Source organism: Geotrypetes seraphini, chromosome 5 (assembly GCF_902459505.1).
Source record: "Geotrypetes seraphini chromosome 5, aGeoSer1.1, whole genome shotgun sequence".
In the NCBI taxonomy this organism is placed as follows: Eukaryota; Metazoa; Chordata; class Amphibia; order Gymnophiona; family Dermophiidae; genus Geotrypetes; species Geotrypetes seraphini.
The window spans coordinates 156,179,956-156,196,149 of record NC_047088.1 but is presented as its reverse complement, the minus strand read 5'-3'; the positions used below and the strand labels follow the sequence as shown (position 1 = coordinate 156,196,149).

The 16,194-nt window shown below is 43.9% G+C and overlaps 1 protein-coding gene across 1 annotated transcript in view; it reads right to left on the bottom strand.

Annotated features, from left to right (window-relative positions):
- Nucleotides 1-6,724: 6,724 nt before the first annotated feature.
- BZW1 (basic leucine zipper and W2 domains 1) overlaps nucleotides 6,725-16,194 on the bottom strand; it is a 138,697-nt gene continuing 129,227 nt past the window's right edge. Inside the window, exon 12 of the mRNA XM_033945371.1 lies at nucleotides 6,725-9,056. Within this exon, the coding sequence (XP_033801262.1) occupies nucleotides 9,025-9,056 (32 nt within the window). The 3' untranslated portion in view covers nucleotides 6,725-9,024. The remainder of the gene's footprint in view (nucleotides 9,057-16,194) is intronic.

Here is a 16,194-nt window from a genome sequence, read left to right as displayed (position 1 = left end):
AAGAGAAGGTAGAGCCATCTCTCCAGGGTGAGAATGGGGCTTCGGAAAAAAAACACAGGAACAATACATGGTTGATGTGAAAATCAGAAACAATCTTAGCCAAGACCATAGGACGTGTATGGAGAACCACCTTATCATGATGGAAGACAGTGAAAGGTGGGTCCGCTACCAAGACTTGAAACTCACTGACCTGACGAGCAGAAGGTAGAGCAAGAAGAAACACAACTTGCCAAGTAAGATACTTTAAGTGAGCCTGCGTTAGCGGCTCAAACGGGGGTTTCATTAATTGAGCAAGGACCACGGTAAGATCCCAAACCGCCGGAGGAGGTTCGAGGGACGGACGAATGTGGAAAAGTCCGTTCAGGAAGCGGGAAACCACAGGATGAACAGAGATAGGCTGCCCGTCAATCGGCTGATGAAAAGCAGCAATGGCACTAAGGCGGACTCGAGCCGAAGAGGACTTTAGCCCAGCGCCAGACAAGTGCAACAGATAATCCAGGACAGCAGACAAGGAGGCAGACAGCGGCTCCAGCTGCCGAGTAGCACACCAGGAAGAAAATCGGGTCCACGTTCAATGGTAACATTATTGAGTGGACACTCGCCGAGACGCCCCTAGGACGTCCTGCACAGGCTGGGAGAGCTGGAACGAGGGCATTAAGTCTCGAGGAACCAGGCTGTCAAGAGCAGAGACTGCAGGTTGGGATGAAGCAGTGAACCCCAACTCAGCGAAAGCAGAGAAGGAAAACAGGCAGAAAAAGAGGCTCCCTGGAACTGAGTTGTACAGAAGGGAGAACCACAGCTGCTGGGGCCACCGAGGTGCTATCCGAATCATGGTGGCCCGCGAGGACTGAAACCTGACGAGGGACATCAGAATCAGAGGGAATGGAGGGAACGCATACAGAATAAGGCACGTCCAATCCAGCAGAAAGCAACCGCTTCGAGCCCGAGAGGGGTGTAAACCCTGGAGTAGAAGCGGGGTAACTGGAGATGGAGGGAGGATGCGAACAGATCGACATCCAGAGTCCCCCAACGAGCAAACATCCGACGCAGAGCCAGGAACGGAGGGACCACTCGTGAGGCTGCATAAGACGACTCAACCTGTCTGCCAGACAATTCTGCTGGCTCGGAATATAGACCGCTCGAAGGAACATATTGCGGCTAGTGGCCTAAACTCAGAGCCGCAATGTCTCGTTGATATAATACATGGCAACCTGGTTGTCCGTGCGGATCAGCACCGGTCGTAAAGCAGGTGGCAAAAAGCTTACAGAGCGAGGAGGATCGCATGAAGCTCCTGCAGAGTGATGTGACAAAGGCGGTCTGCACTGGACCAAAGACCCTGGGTGCGAAGACCGGCCAGACAAGCCCCCCCAAGCACTGGTCGACGAGTCCGTCATGAGGACCTATCACAGAGGAGGAGCAGGAACAATAACCTCTGGCCAGATTGGAAGAGAGCAGCCACCAACAGACAGAGGTCTCCAACAAAGGAGGCACGACAACGCGTCGAGAGAGAGAGAGTCTAGATATTGATTCCATGGGGACGCAAAAGTCCACTGGGGAATGCAGAGGTGAAGTCCAGCAAAAGAAGTCACTTAAACCGTAGAGGCCATGTGACCGAGGAAGACCATCAGAAGTGGAGTCGGGGCCGAAGACAGATGGGCCTCCTTTCCGCATAAACGAACAAGGGCCCCCTACCGAGGCCGAGACAAGAAAGAGCGCAGACGAACTGTGTCCTGGGCCGCTCCGATGAACTCCAGAGACTGGGATGAACAGAGGCGAGAGACTTGGGGAAGTTCACCTCGAAGCCGAGACTCTGAAGGAGCAAAATGGTTTGATTCATCGCTCGCAGAACCTCCTGGCGAGAGGATGCTTTGATCAACCAGTCATCGAGGTAGGGAAACACCTGCAGGCCGCAGAGATGCAGGGCAGCAGCTACCACAACCAGACAGTTCGTGAAAACCCTCAGAGAGGACGCCAGGCCGAAGGGAAGGACATGATACTGAAGATGGAAATCCCCCACCTGGAATCTCAGAAACCAGCGCGAGACCGGGTGGATAGGAATGTGTGTGTACGCCCCTTTGAGGTCCAATGAGCACAGCCAGTCCCCTTCGTCCACGAGGGGGTACAGCATTGGAAGGGTGAGCATACTGAACCGTTCCAGGGCTAGAAACTTTTTCAGGCACGGAGGTCCAGGATCGGACGCAGATCCCCCGTCTTCTTGGGCACCAGAAAATACCAGGAGTAGAATCCCATATGCCACTGATCCAGACGAACTTCATCTATCGCTTGGAGGCGAAGTAGGGCTCGAGCGTCCTGCAACAGAAGAGGCATATGAGACTGGCCCGAAGGACACTCTCCGGGAGGAAGGTCTGGGGGTACCTGACAGAAGTGAAGGGAGTACCCTACCCGGATGATGGAAAACGCCCAACTGTCAGAGGTAAGGCTGTCCCACCGGGCGTAGAAATGATGGAGACCCCCCTCCCCCGAAAGGAGGGGAGAAGTCTCCAGAAGGAGAGGAACCTGGAGGCCCATACTGGAATAGTCAAAAAGATGGCCGCTTCGAAGGAGGCCGAGAGAACACAGGAGCGGTATCCTGTGGGTACCTCCGGAGAGGGATATTATGCTGCCGGGCTGGAGGGTCTTCGTCTTACGGCGCACCAGAGAGGCGAAGGACCGTTCATGTTCCGAGAGGCGCTTAGTGGCCGCCTTAATGGAATCATCAAAAAGTGCAGTACCCACACAAGGGATATTGGCTAGAAGATCCTGGAGATTCGGAGCCATAGCCACACTCTGAGCCAAGCGAGACGACACATGGCGATCGCAAAAGCTGTGACTCTCAAGGACAACTCAAAGGTGTCATAGGCCCCATGGAACTTATAGAGCCGGAGCTGGGAGAGAGTCTCCTCTAGGAGACGAAACTCCTTACTACGAGAATCCAGCACGTCTGCCCGGAATGAGTGGAGGGCTTCCACACAGAACCGGAGATAGGACGCGAAGATAAAGTTATAGGTGAGGACACGGTTCGCCATCAGAAAGTATTGAGAAAGACGGCGACCAAACTTGTCCAGGGGACGGCCCTCCCACCCCGGCGGGACGGCAGCGTATACCCTGGGGTTGGACTTCATCAAGGAAGACACAACCACCAGGGATTGGTGAGAAAATTGAGAATCTTTGAATCCCTGAACAGGATCCCGTACGGTAGACGTCGATGTACAAAGCCCCAGCCGACGTCGAGGCTTCGAAAGGTGGCACCATACCAATGAAACTGGTAATGAAGGTGCAACAGTGTGCTCCATAGAGGGCAACCTCGAGGATGAGTATTCCCATGAAAGGAGTCATGCTTCAGAGGTCTCGTAGAGGCTGGCACAACTGCACTCGATGCCTGGAATGCCTGAGACTCAGCTGACGGCGTTACTGATGCAACGCACCTAGGAAGAAAAGAAGAGACTTACCCGAGGATGGAACCCATGAGACACAGCCGACGGGACTAAGGGGATTAGACGAGGCCGCCACTGGGGATCGATGCCACGTCAGCTTGATTCCAAAGAAGGAAAAAAGGCCCAGCCGATCCACACATGTGGTGAACCCAGTGAGAGACCAGGGGAGAAGAAAAAACACAACCGCAGCCAAACGAAGACTAGTGGCAGGGCCGAAGCCCAAGAAAGGCCTGCCGGAGGAAAACCAGCAGGAACACAACAAAAATGTTTTGTTTTTGTTTTAAATAAGAGGCGCCGCACAGCGACTTAAAGAAAAATAAAATAAAGAAAGCCGCGGTGCGAGAAGGCAAGTAAGAAACAGCAGATATGTAGAACAGGGCTTCTTGGCTCTGCGGAAAAACAAGAACTGAGGCCACGCAGAGGAGACATGTGCCCTGGCTCGGGCAGGAAGGCACACGCGCGGTACACTCGTAAGCTTGACGATCTTCAAGCAAGTTTGCTTGTGAGACTATCCGATCGGGGCTCCGTGGATGACGTCACCCACATGTAGAGAATATGCTGCCTGCTTGTCCTGGGATAATTATATGTTTTTACTATTTCAGATCATTGATTGAACCATGTCAATGAAAAGCCGACATGCAGTTCCTATTACTGCAGAAGAAAACTCCAAAGGAAATCCATCAATGTATGATGTAAACAGTGAGTGACAAAAGCCCATCAAACTCCACAGTGAAGAAGTGGTGTGCAAACTTTGTATAGAAATTGAGACTGAAGATGCAGTGGCATAGTAAGGGGAGATAGTTCACCCTAGGCACCATGTTGGTGGGTGCACTGCCACCCATCCTCCTCTTCCCCCCCCCCAAACATGCACCCCTTCCCTTGTACCTCTTTAATTTTCTCAGTGCATCACAAACTTGCTGCCCATGTTGGTGTTGGTTCTGACATCACCCCTGGATCCCACCTAGGAAGTAACATCAGAGGAAGAGCCAACACAATGCAGGCAGAAAGTTCATAAAGCAGCTCGCACTGGAAAAATTAAAGAAGGGAAGGAGGATGTCGCTCATCCTCACTATGCCACTGCTGGGAGACCTCAAACAATGTCAACTCCTGAAACTTGACCATGACCAGAATTTGGCAGTTCAGCGAGTATTGACTAAAACAACTTCTGAGACACTACAGCTATCCAGGGAATGTGTTGGGTGTATAATCCATAAGCGGAAGGTAAGGTATGCACAAATGCTTGACTGCTGATGAGAAACAATGTCAAGTGCACACTCCCAAATTGATTTTGCATTTTCAGCAAGCTGGTGCCAACTTTTTGGAAATAGTTACTGTTGATAAAACATGTTTACACCACTATGATCCTGAGACAATACAACAGTCCTCAGCACTCAGGTTCTCCAAGGTTAAATAAATTCAAGACCCAAAGTCAGCAAGGTCATGGCTATAGTGTTTTGGGATCAAGAAGGTATTGTAATGATAGACTATCTCCCAAGGGGAATTGAAAGAAAAAGAGGAAAGCTGCAGAAAGGAGTTCTCTTTTTGCAAGACAATGCACCTGCTCACAAAGCTAGCAAAACGATGGGATATTTTGATGCAGTTGGGGTTTCAGTGCATATATCATCCACCCTATTCACCAGATCTATTTTCTGTTCCCAAACCTTAAAGAGAGTTTGGAAAGGCAACAATTTGCAAATGATTCAGAGGTGATTGCAGCAGCAGAGCAGTATTTCAATGTCCACACATCAGAGCATTTTTTGGAAGGATTAAAGAAACTTCAGACACATTGTGCCAAGTATGTTGAACTTAGGGGTGAATATGGCTTCGGTGAGGACTGCTGGCTCAGCTGATCGGGAATTCCCTTGCTACGCTCAGCCAGCTGTGTCTACCTTTAGGTTACAGATATCTGTCTCGGTTCTAGGGAAACACCTAGGGCCATTTAAGCTCACAATGCCACTTCCAGGTGAAACCAGACCCAGCCTTGGGTATACTTACGTGTCCCCTAGGCATCTCTCTGCAAACACCTAACAGCGTAGGCAGCCAGGGTTTGGGATTTTTTTGTTTGTTTTAAACATGTATTCCGATTGGCTGCCAAATGGAAGCAGGATGCCCATTAATAGAATCTGCCCTATATGGCCCACCACCACAGTTATCTTCAGAATTTCTTAACTATGAGATAGGAAAAGCCTCAGAAGGAAAGTTCTTACAAGGTGCTTTACAGCACTCATCTGCTTTCCACCTTAACTATTAGCATAAAAACCTCCCCAAGTAATTTGTATATATTTCTCAAATACAGTTCATATAAACTTGAATGCAAAAATCATCCACTTAGATATAAAGGGAGCATGAATGTAAGCATGCACACATTTTGACCCTTGAAGTGTTACAAAATATTAGTGTGGCCCTTGATAGAAAAAGGTTGGACTAGCTTGCAGTACACACTTGGTGCCACCCCTCCTTTTACTTCTTTGGCATAAAAAAGAATTTTCCACAGCTTTATCATCATAATCCTGTATCTCAAATTGATTTCTGCCCCTATTTAATACATCTGTTATAAGTTAATGTTCATACCTATTTTGAAAAGTACTGTACCTTTTTGTTTTTTAGTCTTACATGAATACCTTTTGAAAATGAAAAATTTTTATGACTGTTTTGAATTTGCAGCCCCTTTAGAGGTCATGTTCCAGCTCTATAGAGAATTTACACTGATGTCTGCCTCATATTGTTCTGTGAAAACTCCAATTGTAGATGCATACAAGGCCTAAATACACCTACACAGCAAAAAGTATTATGCTACATTTTAGACTTCGAAGTGCAGTTAAACCTCTCAGCACAGCTGCTTTTACACTGTTGGTCACAAAATAACACTTTCTTCCCAGAGCCCACCCATTTCAACATGCTATTGAAAGATACCATTGTGTAAGAAATGCATGTACAGTGTATGTAGGTGTGAATACAGCATTTACACACGCTTAAATATAGTGGTGTAATCATTTCTATGCTAAATCAGCCTCCTTTATAGTATGACCTTCTAAATGTAGTTGATTCGCTAGAGCGTAATTATTCCCATGATGTTAAAATTCAAGTAAAATATATCCGTACATGTTCTCAATTTGCCCCTGATAAAATCCATGCTGCCTTGGATTTTGTAGTACAAGTTTTATTGTCCTTTCAATAGAAAGTTTATGTATAGATCATAAAAAGCACTCATATACAGTTAAGTCAAGCACCCAAATATGTAGTACGTGGGAAAACAAATTTTCTATTAAATAAGTAGTTTTACAAGAAACTTAAGTTTAAACTTTATTAAAAAGTTCTCAGAAGTTACAAAGTAAGGAAGCTGAACTGTACAGTACAAATAGGAACATACAGTTGTGGATGAATGTCTTCCCATGTGGAACAAATGCATGCCACACTCCTGGACACTGGTTAGATTTGACCCCTCAAGTGCCTTATTTAACCAAGGTCTGCATTGTGAGAATGAACTATGTTCCTTCTCAGGACACATTTTACTGTATTCTAATTTAATTCCACCCAAACACAGAAGTAGCCAATACAGTTATATAAGTTTACTTTCAAGTAGTACATTTTATAGCAGGACTGTTCCTCATACTCAAATCCTTTACAAGTACAGAAATAGATATAAAAATAACCGGTGACAAAGAGGAGTGAAAAAGTAGACAGTGACCAATGGACTTTATATTGTGTTACAATAATGATTCTCAAAGGGAAAGGGGGAATGAACCAGAAGCTACAAGATAATTTTATTTAAATGCAACCTCAGGATGCTGTTGCAATTAAGTATTAAATTTATAATTGGGGGGGAGAAACAAAAGTTTGAGAAATGTACTTATAGTAAACAACCCCATGATCATTTACTATAGGCAACTGATTTAGAAGAAAAACAGTATAGTTTAAAAAATAAAACTCAGCACATCTTAAGAAGTGGTAACTAATTCACACCACAGTTCTGTAGGTGTGTCCTATCTACACTTATATTGAAAGCCCAGTTCCTACCCACTATTAGTGCGTTAATATAAGAACAAAAGGGAACTTAAGATATAACTTCCAAAATAAATCAGCCTCCAAGAGCAATTACAGTGTTCAGTTTAAAAAAAAAGTCTTAAGAGGAAATAAAATACCCCTCATACCTGCAGTAGTCATCCTTAAATATACTGGTTTTGAAATAGCAGTTTGAGAAAGGCCAAGGTTGGCAGAAGCAATATCCAGCATTTTCTACATAGCTTGAGAGCACATATCCCAAAACGTAATACAAATGATTACCCATAGCAAAATCTGCAAACCCAGAACTACATAACATCCTCTTTATGAACTCTGCAATAGCTATTCACTAACAGTCAAAAGAATATTTTATTCAAAAAGTACTGGCAAGAGAGAATTTTGGTTCAGGTTAGGTACTTTTCTGTGTGGAAATAAAAGTTGAAACACCAATCCTTGGCCCCACTCCCAAGAGCTCAATAGTAACACATCAGGCCTTTTTAGAGTTAAACATGAGAAGGACCAACATTACTTGATGGAAACTCAGTATTACATTAAGTCATTTATATAAGATAAAAATGGCAAGAAGCCTAAAGGAAATGTCTTGACTTGCCAAGAAAAGTATAGTGCTCTGACTTGTGAGAGCATATTCTTTAAATTGTATCAAGCTACATTATTTTTTTTTTTTTAGCATAATAGCATCCACTCAGTCTAAAGAATTTTTAAATATACTCCCCAGTAAGAAGTTCCTGAATTACATATCATTTAATATAAATACAGGATAGTAGAAACTTGCACATTCTGCAAGAATCTTACTTCATTAAGACCATACCATTAACTAATGAAGACAACGCAAACAGGTTTGGGAAGATAAAGGGGCAGTAGTGTTTCAGCCATAGTTCTGCTTTGTGGGAACTCCTGTGAAGCCCCAAACATGAAGGAAAACAGGTACTTGAAATTCATTTCTTCTGCCATGCACATATGGCCAGAATCTTTCTATATATGCATATTATTCTTTAGCTGCAGACGTGATCTTTAGGAAAGCTGGAGGAGAGCTTCAAATGTAGACAAACATCCCTAGGAAAGACAGCAAGTACCACCACATACTGCTGTAAGAAAACAACCATTATGACAGAAAGGTATGTCACAATCTGTGTAAAGTATTTTAAATGGTCCTCCTCAACTCAAATTAACAAAAAAATGATTTAAGTCATGTTCCTGCACACAAATTAGCAGTTTTCCATAACTTTTACACTAAATCATATATATAAAAAAAGAGTCAGGAATAAATGTTCATTTGAAAAGGCCCCAAATCACATTATTACAGTAGAAAATATAGGCAGAAGATAACCAAAATGTGAAGGTAACATAGTAGATTCCAATCTGGAGACCTGGTGGTACTTAAACATGGTTTTAAAATTAAACCTGACATTTTCACTCACCATAGAAAACCCCAATTCAAAATGCCATGAAAGCCCTTATATCATGCTTGATAACAGGAGGTAGGATGCAATAACCAGGACACACAATGAGACATGACAGTTTTATCTACAGCTCCTGTGTTTGCTTACTGAGAACACTGTTTGACAATTCAATCGCCCTCTTCTGTTTCAGATTCTGATTCTGTAACACAAAAAAGGTACCTACATTAAATATCCTCCTAAAAAACTATTCACAATTTAAATAGTTCCAAATTGCAAATGTTTTCCAGCTATAATACATTTTGATCTCATTTAAGCCAGGCCTTAACAAATCTCAGGCTCCAAGTTGCTATGGCATCTGAAATTCAGACTGAGTGCTGCTTCTGCTGATCTTTCAGCAAAGCTGACCTTTTTAAGTATGGGCCTGCAATACTTTGCTGGATTTAAGCTAGCACAACTATTAACACCTTGAACTCACAAAAAACTGTAACAAATACCACTTATTCAGTTGAGGAAACCATCATGTTAACAATGTTTGATAACTAGATGGAGAAAAGAAACCTCAAATGCCAGCGGACATCCTACTTTTCAGTGTCTCTTACATTTAGCTCCAGATAAATCATCAGTCAAAAGCCTCCATTGAAATAAGATTTTTACAAATTTTGCTGGTGACAATTTCCAATTGCAGCTTTATCTTCCAAAACAAAAACACTTAACTGTGCCTGATGGTGGCCCTCCGTTTCACTCATGTAGTTTCCTCAGGGGCTATGTTTTATATATAATCTCTCCTTTTGCAGTCCAACAAAAAGCTTTGGTTCTTTCAGGCTTCATTCATACATAAGAATAGCCTTAATGGGTCAGACCAATGATCCATCAAGCCTAGTAGCCTCTCCTCACAGTGGCTAATCCAGGTCACTAGTACCTGGCAAATACACAGAGTAGCAATATTCCATGCTACTGATTCAGGTCACCTTTAAGTCACTATTGGGTGAAAAATTTACAAACTAGTGTCCCAAAATGGCTCCTATTTGTTGTTTTTGATGACTGATTCAGGCCAAGCATTCTTAACTTGATGGGTTTCCTTGATTCAGTAACTGGTGAGCACTTAAACAGATACATATATTCAATGTTATGCTACATGTTGCCACACTGAATACATGCTGGCATGTAAAATATATGGCATACTGGCATTGTTTACGCCTGCAGAGTACAAGTATATCTGGATAGTGACTGAATAAAATCAGACAGCCCTTATAAAGCCTAGCTCATTCTGCCACTCCCCCAGCTTCCTTTTATATAAACAGTATTAGGCCAGACAGGTTTTCACCCTGATACTACCTATACAGTGGTACCTTGGATTACGAGCATAATCCATTCCAGGAGCATGCTTGTAATCCAAAATGCTCGTTTATCAAAGCGAGTTTCCCCCTAGGAAATAATGGAAACTCGCTTTGATAGGTTCCCACCCCCCCTCCCCCAAGGTCAGCAGTGCTGCTCCCCCCCCCCCACGAGAACCGGCATTGCTCCCCCCGAAGCCCCTCCCCCCCCGCGAACCGGAACCCTCCCCCCCCCCCCCCGCGATCCGCACCACCCCGCCACCATCGGGCACCCCCCCGCCGCGACCTGAGGTCCCCCCAACCCACCCAAACCCTCTTCTTACTTTGCTGTAGCCTCTGCAGCGGCACCGGCACCAGCATGTCCTGTGCGTGGTGCCGGTGCCTTAAGATCTGCTTCCTGTGATGGGCCTTGAGAGTTCATGTTCGACGTGAACTCTCAAGCCTTGAGCACGCGCACATGCTCAAGGCCCAGCACAGGAAGCAGATCTTCAGGCACCGGCACCACGCACAGGACCTGCTGGTGCCGGTGCTGCTGCGGAGGCTACAGCAAAGTAAGAAGAGGGTTCGAGTGGGTTGGGGGACCTCAGGTCACGGCAGGAGGGGTGGGGGGGGTGCCCAATGGCAGCATGGGGGGGTGCCCAATGGCGGCGGGGGGTGCCGGATCGCGGGGGGGGGGGGGGGGGGGGCGCTCGCAAATCGAAGCACGCTCGGTTTCCGAGGCGCCAATTTTGCAAATGTTTTGCTCGTCTTGCAAAACACTCGCAAACCGGTGCACTCGTAAACCGAGGTACCACTGTATATGCAAATTGATATTATGCATTCACTAGCTGCCGCTTTTAGTACTAGTTAGTTTCCAAATAAATTTTAGCAAGGCCTGGTTTAACAAAAGTCACTCGTAATGGAAAATGTATTTACTCTTAAGCCAGATGATAAATCCATTTTGCTACTATGGCTGCTATCGGTTACCCTTAAATCAATACACACTGGTTTTGACATTCATTCCTGATGTGATTAATGTTAGTTTTTCTAATAGCCAAAAAAGCGTGAGTAGCTAAAGGTATCAGTAATGCTGTGTTGGCCTATGTACAATTTCTTAAAAAGTACCCATAGCTATACTTGTTCTGCAAGAGTTTAGGAACCTCTGGACAAATGTTTCAGAGACTCCTTAAGTCAGCTGACAACTTCTACATGGAACAAAGTTATAGGATATAGTAGATGACGGCAGAAAATTATAATGTATAGCTACTAATTTTGTTTTTTAAAAAAATTTATTTAAATAAAGCAAATAGGTTCAAAAAATAAATAAATACATATATAATTTTTTTTTAATATATATTTTAAAGTGAATATGGCAGGTTCAATAGTTTAAATACCTGTTTTGGTCAGTATTTTAACACCCCTAATAGCTGGCTACAGTAAATGCTTAGAACAATGACTCCCAAATAGGTTTATAAGCTATTCACACATCACCACATTCCACATACACAAGTTGGCACTATGGGCTAGATTCACTATCCTTCCGATCCGTGTGCGATTGGAGGCAGGCCGACCGATTCACCAACCATCTGCATGCAAATGGGGGCTATCGGAGGCATGCCCCCAATCGACTGCACAGATCGTTAAAGCTCTGATAGTAGTGACAGGAGAAGCAGCCTCCTGTCACTGCTGTCAGTCAGGGCTTCTGCCAGCTTAAAATTTTTTTTTTTTTAAATTGTACATATATTTTGTGTTTTACACATGCAAAATATCAGGCCGATTAAAAAAAAAAAAAATTAACCCCCTCCTCCCTCTCACGACAAGTGCCTCTTCCCCTCTCTATCTCCCCGAACCAAAAAATAAAATAAAAAAAGACCGACCCCACTTTTAAATTTATGGCAGGAGGGTTCCCACTCCCTCCTGCTATCTCTACTATTTCCCCCACCGGCCCACTGCACCCCGGGAAAGATGGTTGAGCACTGATTAAAGATAACATAGTCCGGCACTTGGATACACACAACCTGATGAGAGCCAGTCAACATGGCTTCAGGAAAGGGAAATCATGTTTGACGAATTTACTTCAATTTTTTGAGACAGTGAACAAACAAATTGATAGTGGAGAACCGGTGGACATAATATACTTTGACTTCCAGAAAGCGTTAGACAAGGTTCCACATGAAAGACTTCTCAGGAAACTACAAAGCCATGGAATAGAGGGAGATATACTAAGATGGATAGGCATATGGCTGGAGAACAGAAATCAGAGAGTGGGCATAAATGGGAAGTTCTCAAACTGGGAGAAAGTGATTAGCAGTGTGCTCCAGGGTTCGATACTTGGGCCCATCTTATTTAATATTTTCATCAATGACCTAGAAGAAACATCCAGTGAGATCATCAAGTTTGCAGACAACACAAAGCTATGCCGGGCAATCAGATCACAGAAGGATAGCGAGGAACTCCAAAGTGACTTGTGTCAGTTAAAGAAATGGGCGGAGAAATGTGGAAAAGTGCAAAGTAATGCATTTAGGCAGAAAGAACAAGAAACACGAGTATAGAATGTCAGGTGCAACTCTGGGTAAGAGCGAACAAGAAAAGGACCTGGGTGTACTGATAGATAGAACCCTGAAACCGTCGGCACAATGCACAGCAGCGGCAAAGAAAGCAAATAGAATGTTAGGCATGATAAAGAAAGGAATCGCAAGTAGATCGGAGAAAGTTATAATGCCGCTTTATAGGGCAATGGTCAGACCACACTTGGAATATTGTGTCCAACATTGGTCTCCCAACCTAAAGAAGGATATAAAACTGCTGGAGAGGGAGCAGAGACGAGCAACGAAGCTAATAAAAGGTATGGAGAACTTGGAATACGAGGAACGACTTAAGAGACTGGGATTGTTCTCCCTAGAGAAAAGGAGACTGTGAGGGGATATGATCGAAACTTTCAAAATACTGAAAGGAATCAACAAAATACATCAGGAAAAAAAATTATTTACAATGTCCAATGTGACACGGACAAGATGACATGGACTGAAACTAAGGAGGGACAAGTCCAGGACAAATATCAGGAAGTTCTGCTTCACGCAATGAGTGGTGACACCTGGAATGCTCTCCCAGAGGAGGTTATTGCGGAATCCACCATTCTAGGATTTAAAAGCAAACTAGATGCACATCTCCTTACGAGAGGCATAGAGGGATATGGGTGACTAAAATTATGCCAGGAGTACACCTGGCTGGGCCTCTGCGTGTGTGGATCGCCGGACTTGGTGGACTGAAGGTCTGATCCAGAGATGGCAGTTCTTATGTTTTCTGTATAGTTACAGTAAGACTCCTAAGTTACAGAATACTAAACTTTAGGGTATTTTCCTGTAACTTCATTGAGTGTCGCCCTAATCTTTGTAATTTTTGATGGAGTAAAAAAAAAAAAAAAAATTGATTCACTTGTATCCATTCTACACCACTCAGAATTTTGTAGACCTCAATCATATCTCCCCTCAGCTTTCTCTCTTCCAAGACGGAGAACCCTAACCTTTTTAGTCTTTCCTCATACGGGAGTAATTCCATCCCCTTTATCATCTTAGTCGCTCTTCTTTCAAACTTTTCTAATTCTGCTATATCTTTTTGAGATAGTGACAAGAATTGAATGAAATACTCAAGATGAGGTTGTACCTTGAAGGAATACAGAAAATTAGAAACATGATGGCAGATAAAGGCCAAATGGCCCATCTAGTCTCCCCCATCCACAGTAACCATTATCTCTTTCTCTCTCCAAGAGATCCCTATCCCAGGCCCTTTTGAATTCTGTCTCCACCTCTTCTGGGAGAGTGTTCCATGCATCTACCACCCTTTCTGTAAAAAAGTATTTCCTTAGATTACACTGGAGCCTATCATTGCTTAACTTCATCCTATGCCCTCTCATTGCAGTTTCATTTCAAATGAGAGACTCGACTCATGCGCAATTACATTACATAGGTATTTAAGCGTCTCTTATCATATCTCCTCTCTCCAGCCTTTCCTCCAAAGTATACAGATTGAGATCTTTAAGTCTGTCCCCATAAGCCTTATGATGAAGACTACATACCATTTTAGTAGCCTTCCTCTGGACTGACTCCATCCTTTTTATATCTTTTTGAAGGTGCGGCCTCCAGAATGGTACACAATATTCTAAATGAGGTCTCACCAAAAGTCTTATACAGGGGCATCAATACCTCCTTATTCCTACTGGCCTTACTTCTCCCTATGCAACCTAGCATCCTTCTAGCTTTCAACATCACCTTTTCAACCTGTTTGGCCACTTTAAGATCATCACATACAATTACACCGAAGTCCTGCTCTTCTGTCGTGCACATAAGTTCTTCACTCCCTAAACTGTACTGTTCCCTTGGGTTTTTGCAGCCCAAATGCATGACTTTGCATTTCTTAGCATTAAATTTTAGCTGCCAATTTCACCAGGTCTTTCTTCATGTTATTCACACCATTCAGCGCTTCTACTCTATTGCAGATTTTGGTATCATCTGCAAAGAGGCAAATCTTACCCGACAACCCTTCAGCAATATCGTTTATAAAAATGTTTAAAAAAACCATAAAACAGACCCAAGAACAGAAACTTGAGGCACACCACTGCTAACATTCCTTTCCTCAGAGCGATCTCCATTGATCACTACCCTCTGTCGCCTTCCACTCAATCAGTTCTTGACTCAGCCCATCACTTTGGGAACCATCCAGAGGGCACTCAGTTTATTTATTAGACGTCTGTGTGGAACACTGTCAAAGGCTTTCCTAAAATCTAAATACACCACATCTAGCACACATCCTCTAGCCAATTCTCTGGTCACCCAGTCAAAAAAAATTTAACATCCCCCATCCCTTTTCTAATAATTCCTAGTATCCTGTTTGGTATTTTAGCCGCTGCCGCACATTGGGCAGAAGGTTTCAGAGTATTGCCTATGACGACACCTTAAGGTGGACCCTAACATCTGATAACTATGATTTGGATTATTCTTCCCAATGTGCCTCACTTTGCATTTGTCCACATTAAATTTCATCTGCCATTTGGATGCCCAGGGACAGTGGCAGGTAGGGACTCTGACTGGGGCAGTACACCTGTCAAATAGTAACGCAGGTGTCGTAAGGTGAGCTCAGGGAGGACAGCAACCTCCTGTGGTGCAGAAGGACAAAAGCTCGCTTGATCTTGATTTTCAGTATGAATGCAGACCAGGAAAGTGCGGCCTTACAATCCTGACTTTTTGCTTTTTAAGCAGGATGTGTCAGAAAAGTTACCACAGGGATAACTGACTTGTGGTGGCCAATCATTCATAGCAACATCGCCACAACCTGGAATGAAGACTGCTGCTGCCTCTTTGATATCCAAAGCTAGCACTTCAAACTGCATCACCTCTTTCTCACTAGGAAGGGAGGTATGCTTAGTAACAAGCTACTGCAAAAACAGCTGTTGGAAGTCTGGAGCCAAAGGATAAAGCCTGGATGTAGCTTTTGCCACCTTTAAGGAATCTTCTGGAGACTCCCACTGGTCAGTGACTAACAAGGTGATGTCTGGATGAGCCGGAAACAAGATTGTCTGTGTGTTTGTACCCCTGATTATGAAATACTGAGGTGGAGGGCTGTTGAGGTTTCAAATTCAATTCACAAAGAATGTCCAAAATGACATGTGAAAACAATCGTGGTCTTGAAAAGATGAGGCACTGAGGGATTGTCTCCCTGATCAATAGTAGCCAGAGACTCCTAACCTAATAGTAGACAGTGACCCCTAAATCATCTAAGGACACAGCGGATCCTTGAGATAATAAAGGCAGGGAAAGGGACTTCCAGTCCTCTGAGACCTACTTCGAATGGACACTGATGCTTGGAGTCTACTTGAGGCAGAAAAAAGTTTTTGAAAAAAAAAAAAAAAAGATTTAAAAAAAATCCAAGATGGCCACCATCAGTAAAATCACATCAACAACAGCTCATAGCAGCTTTTCTGAAAAACAAAAAAATATTGAAAAAGGTGTTTTAGAGGTGGGGGAACCT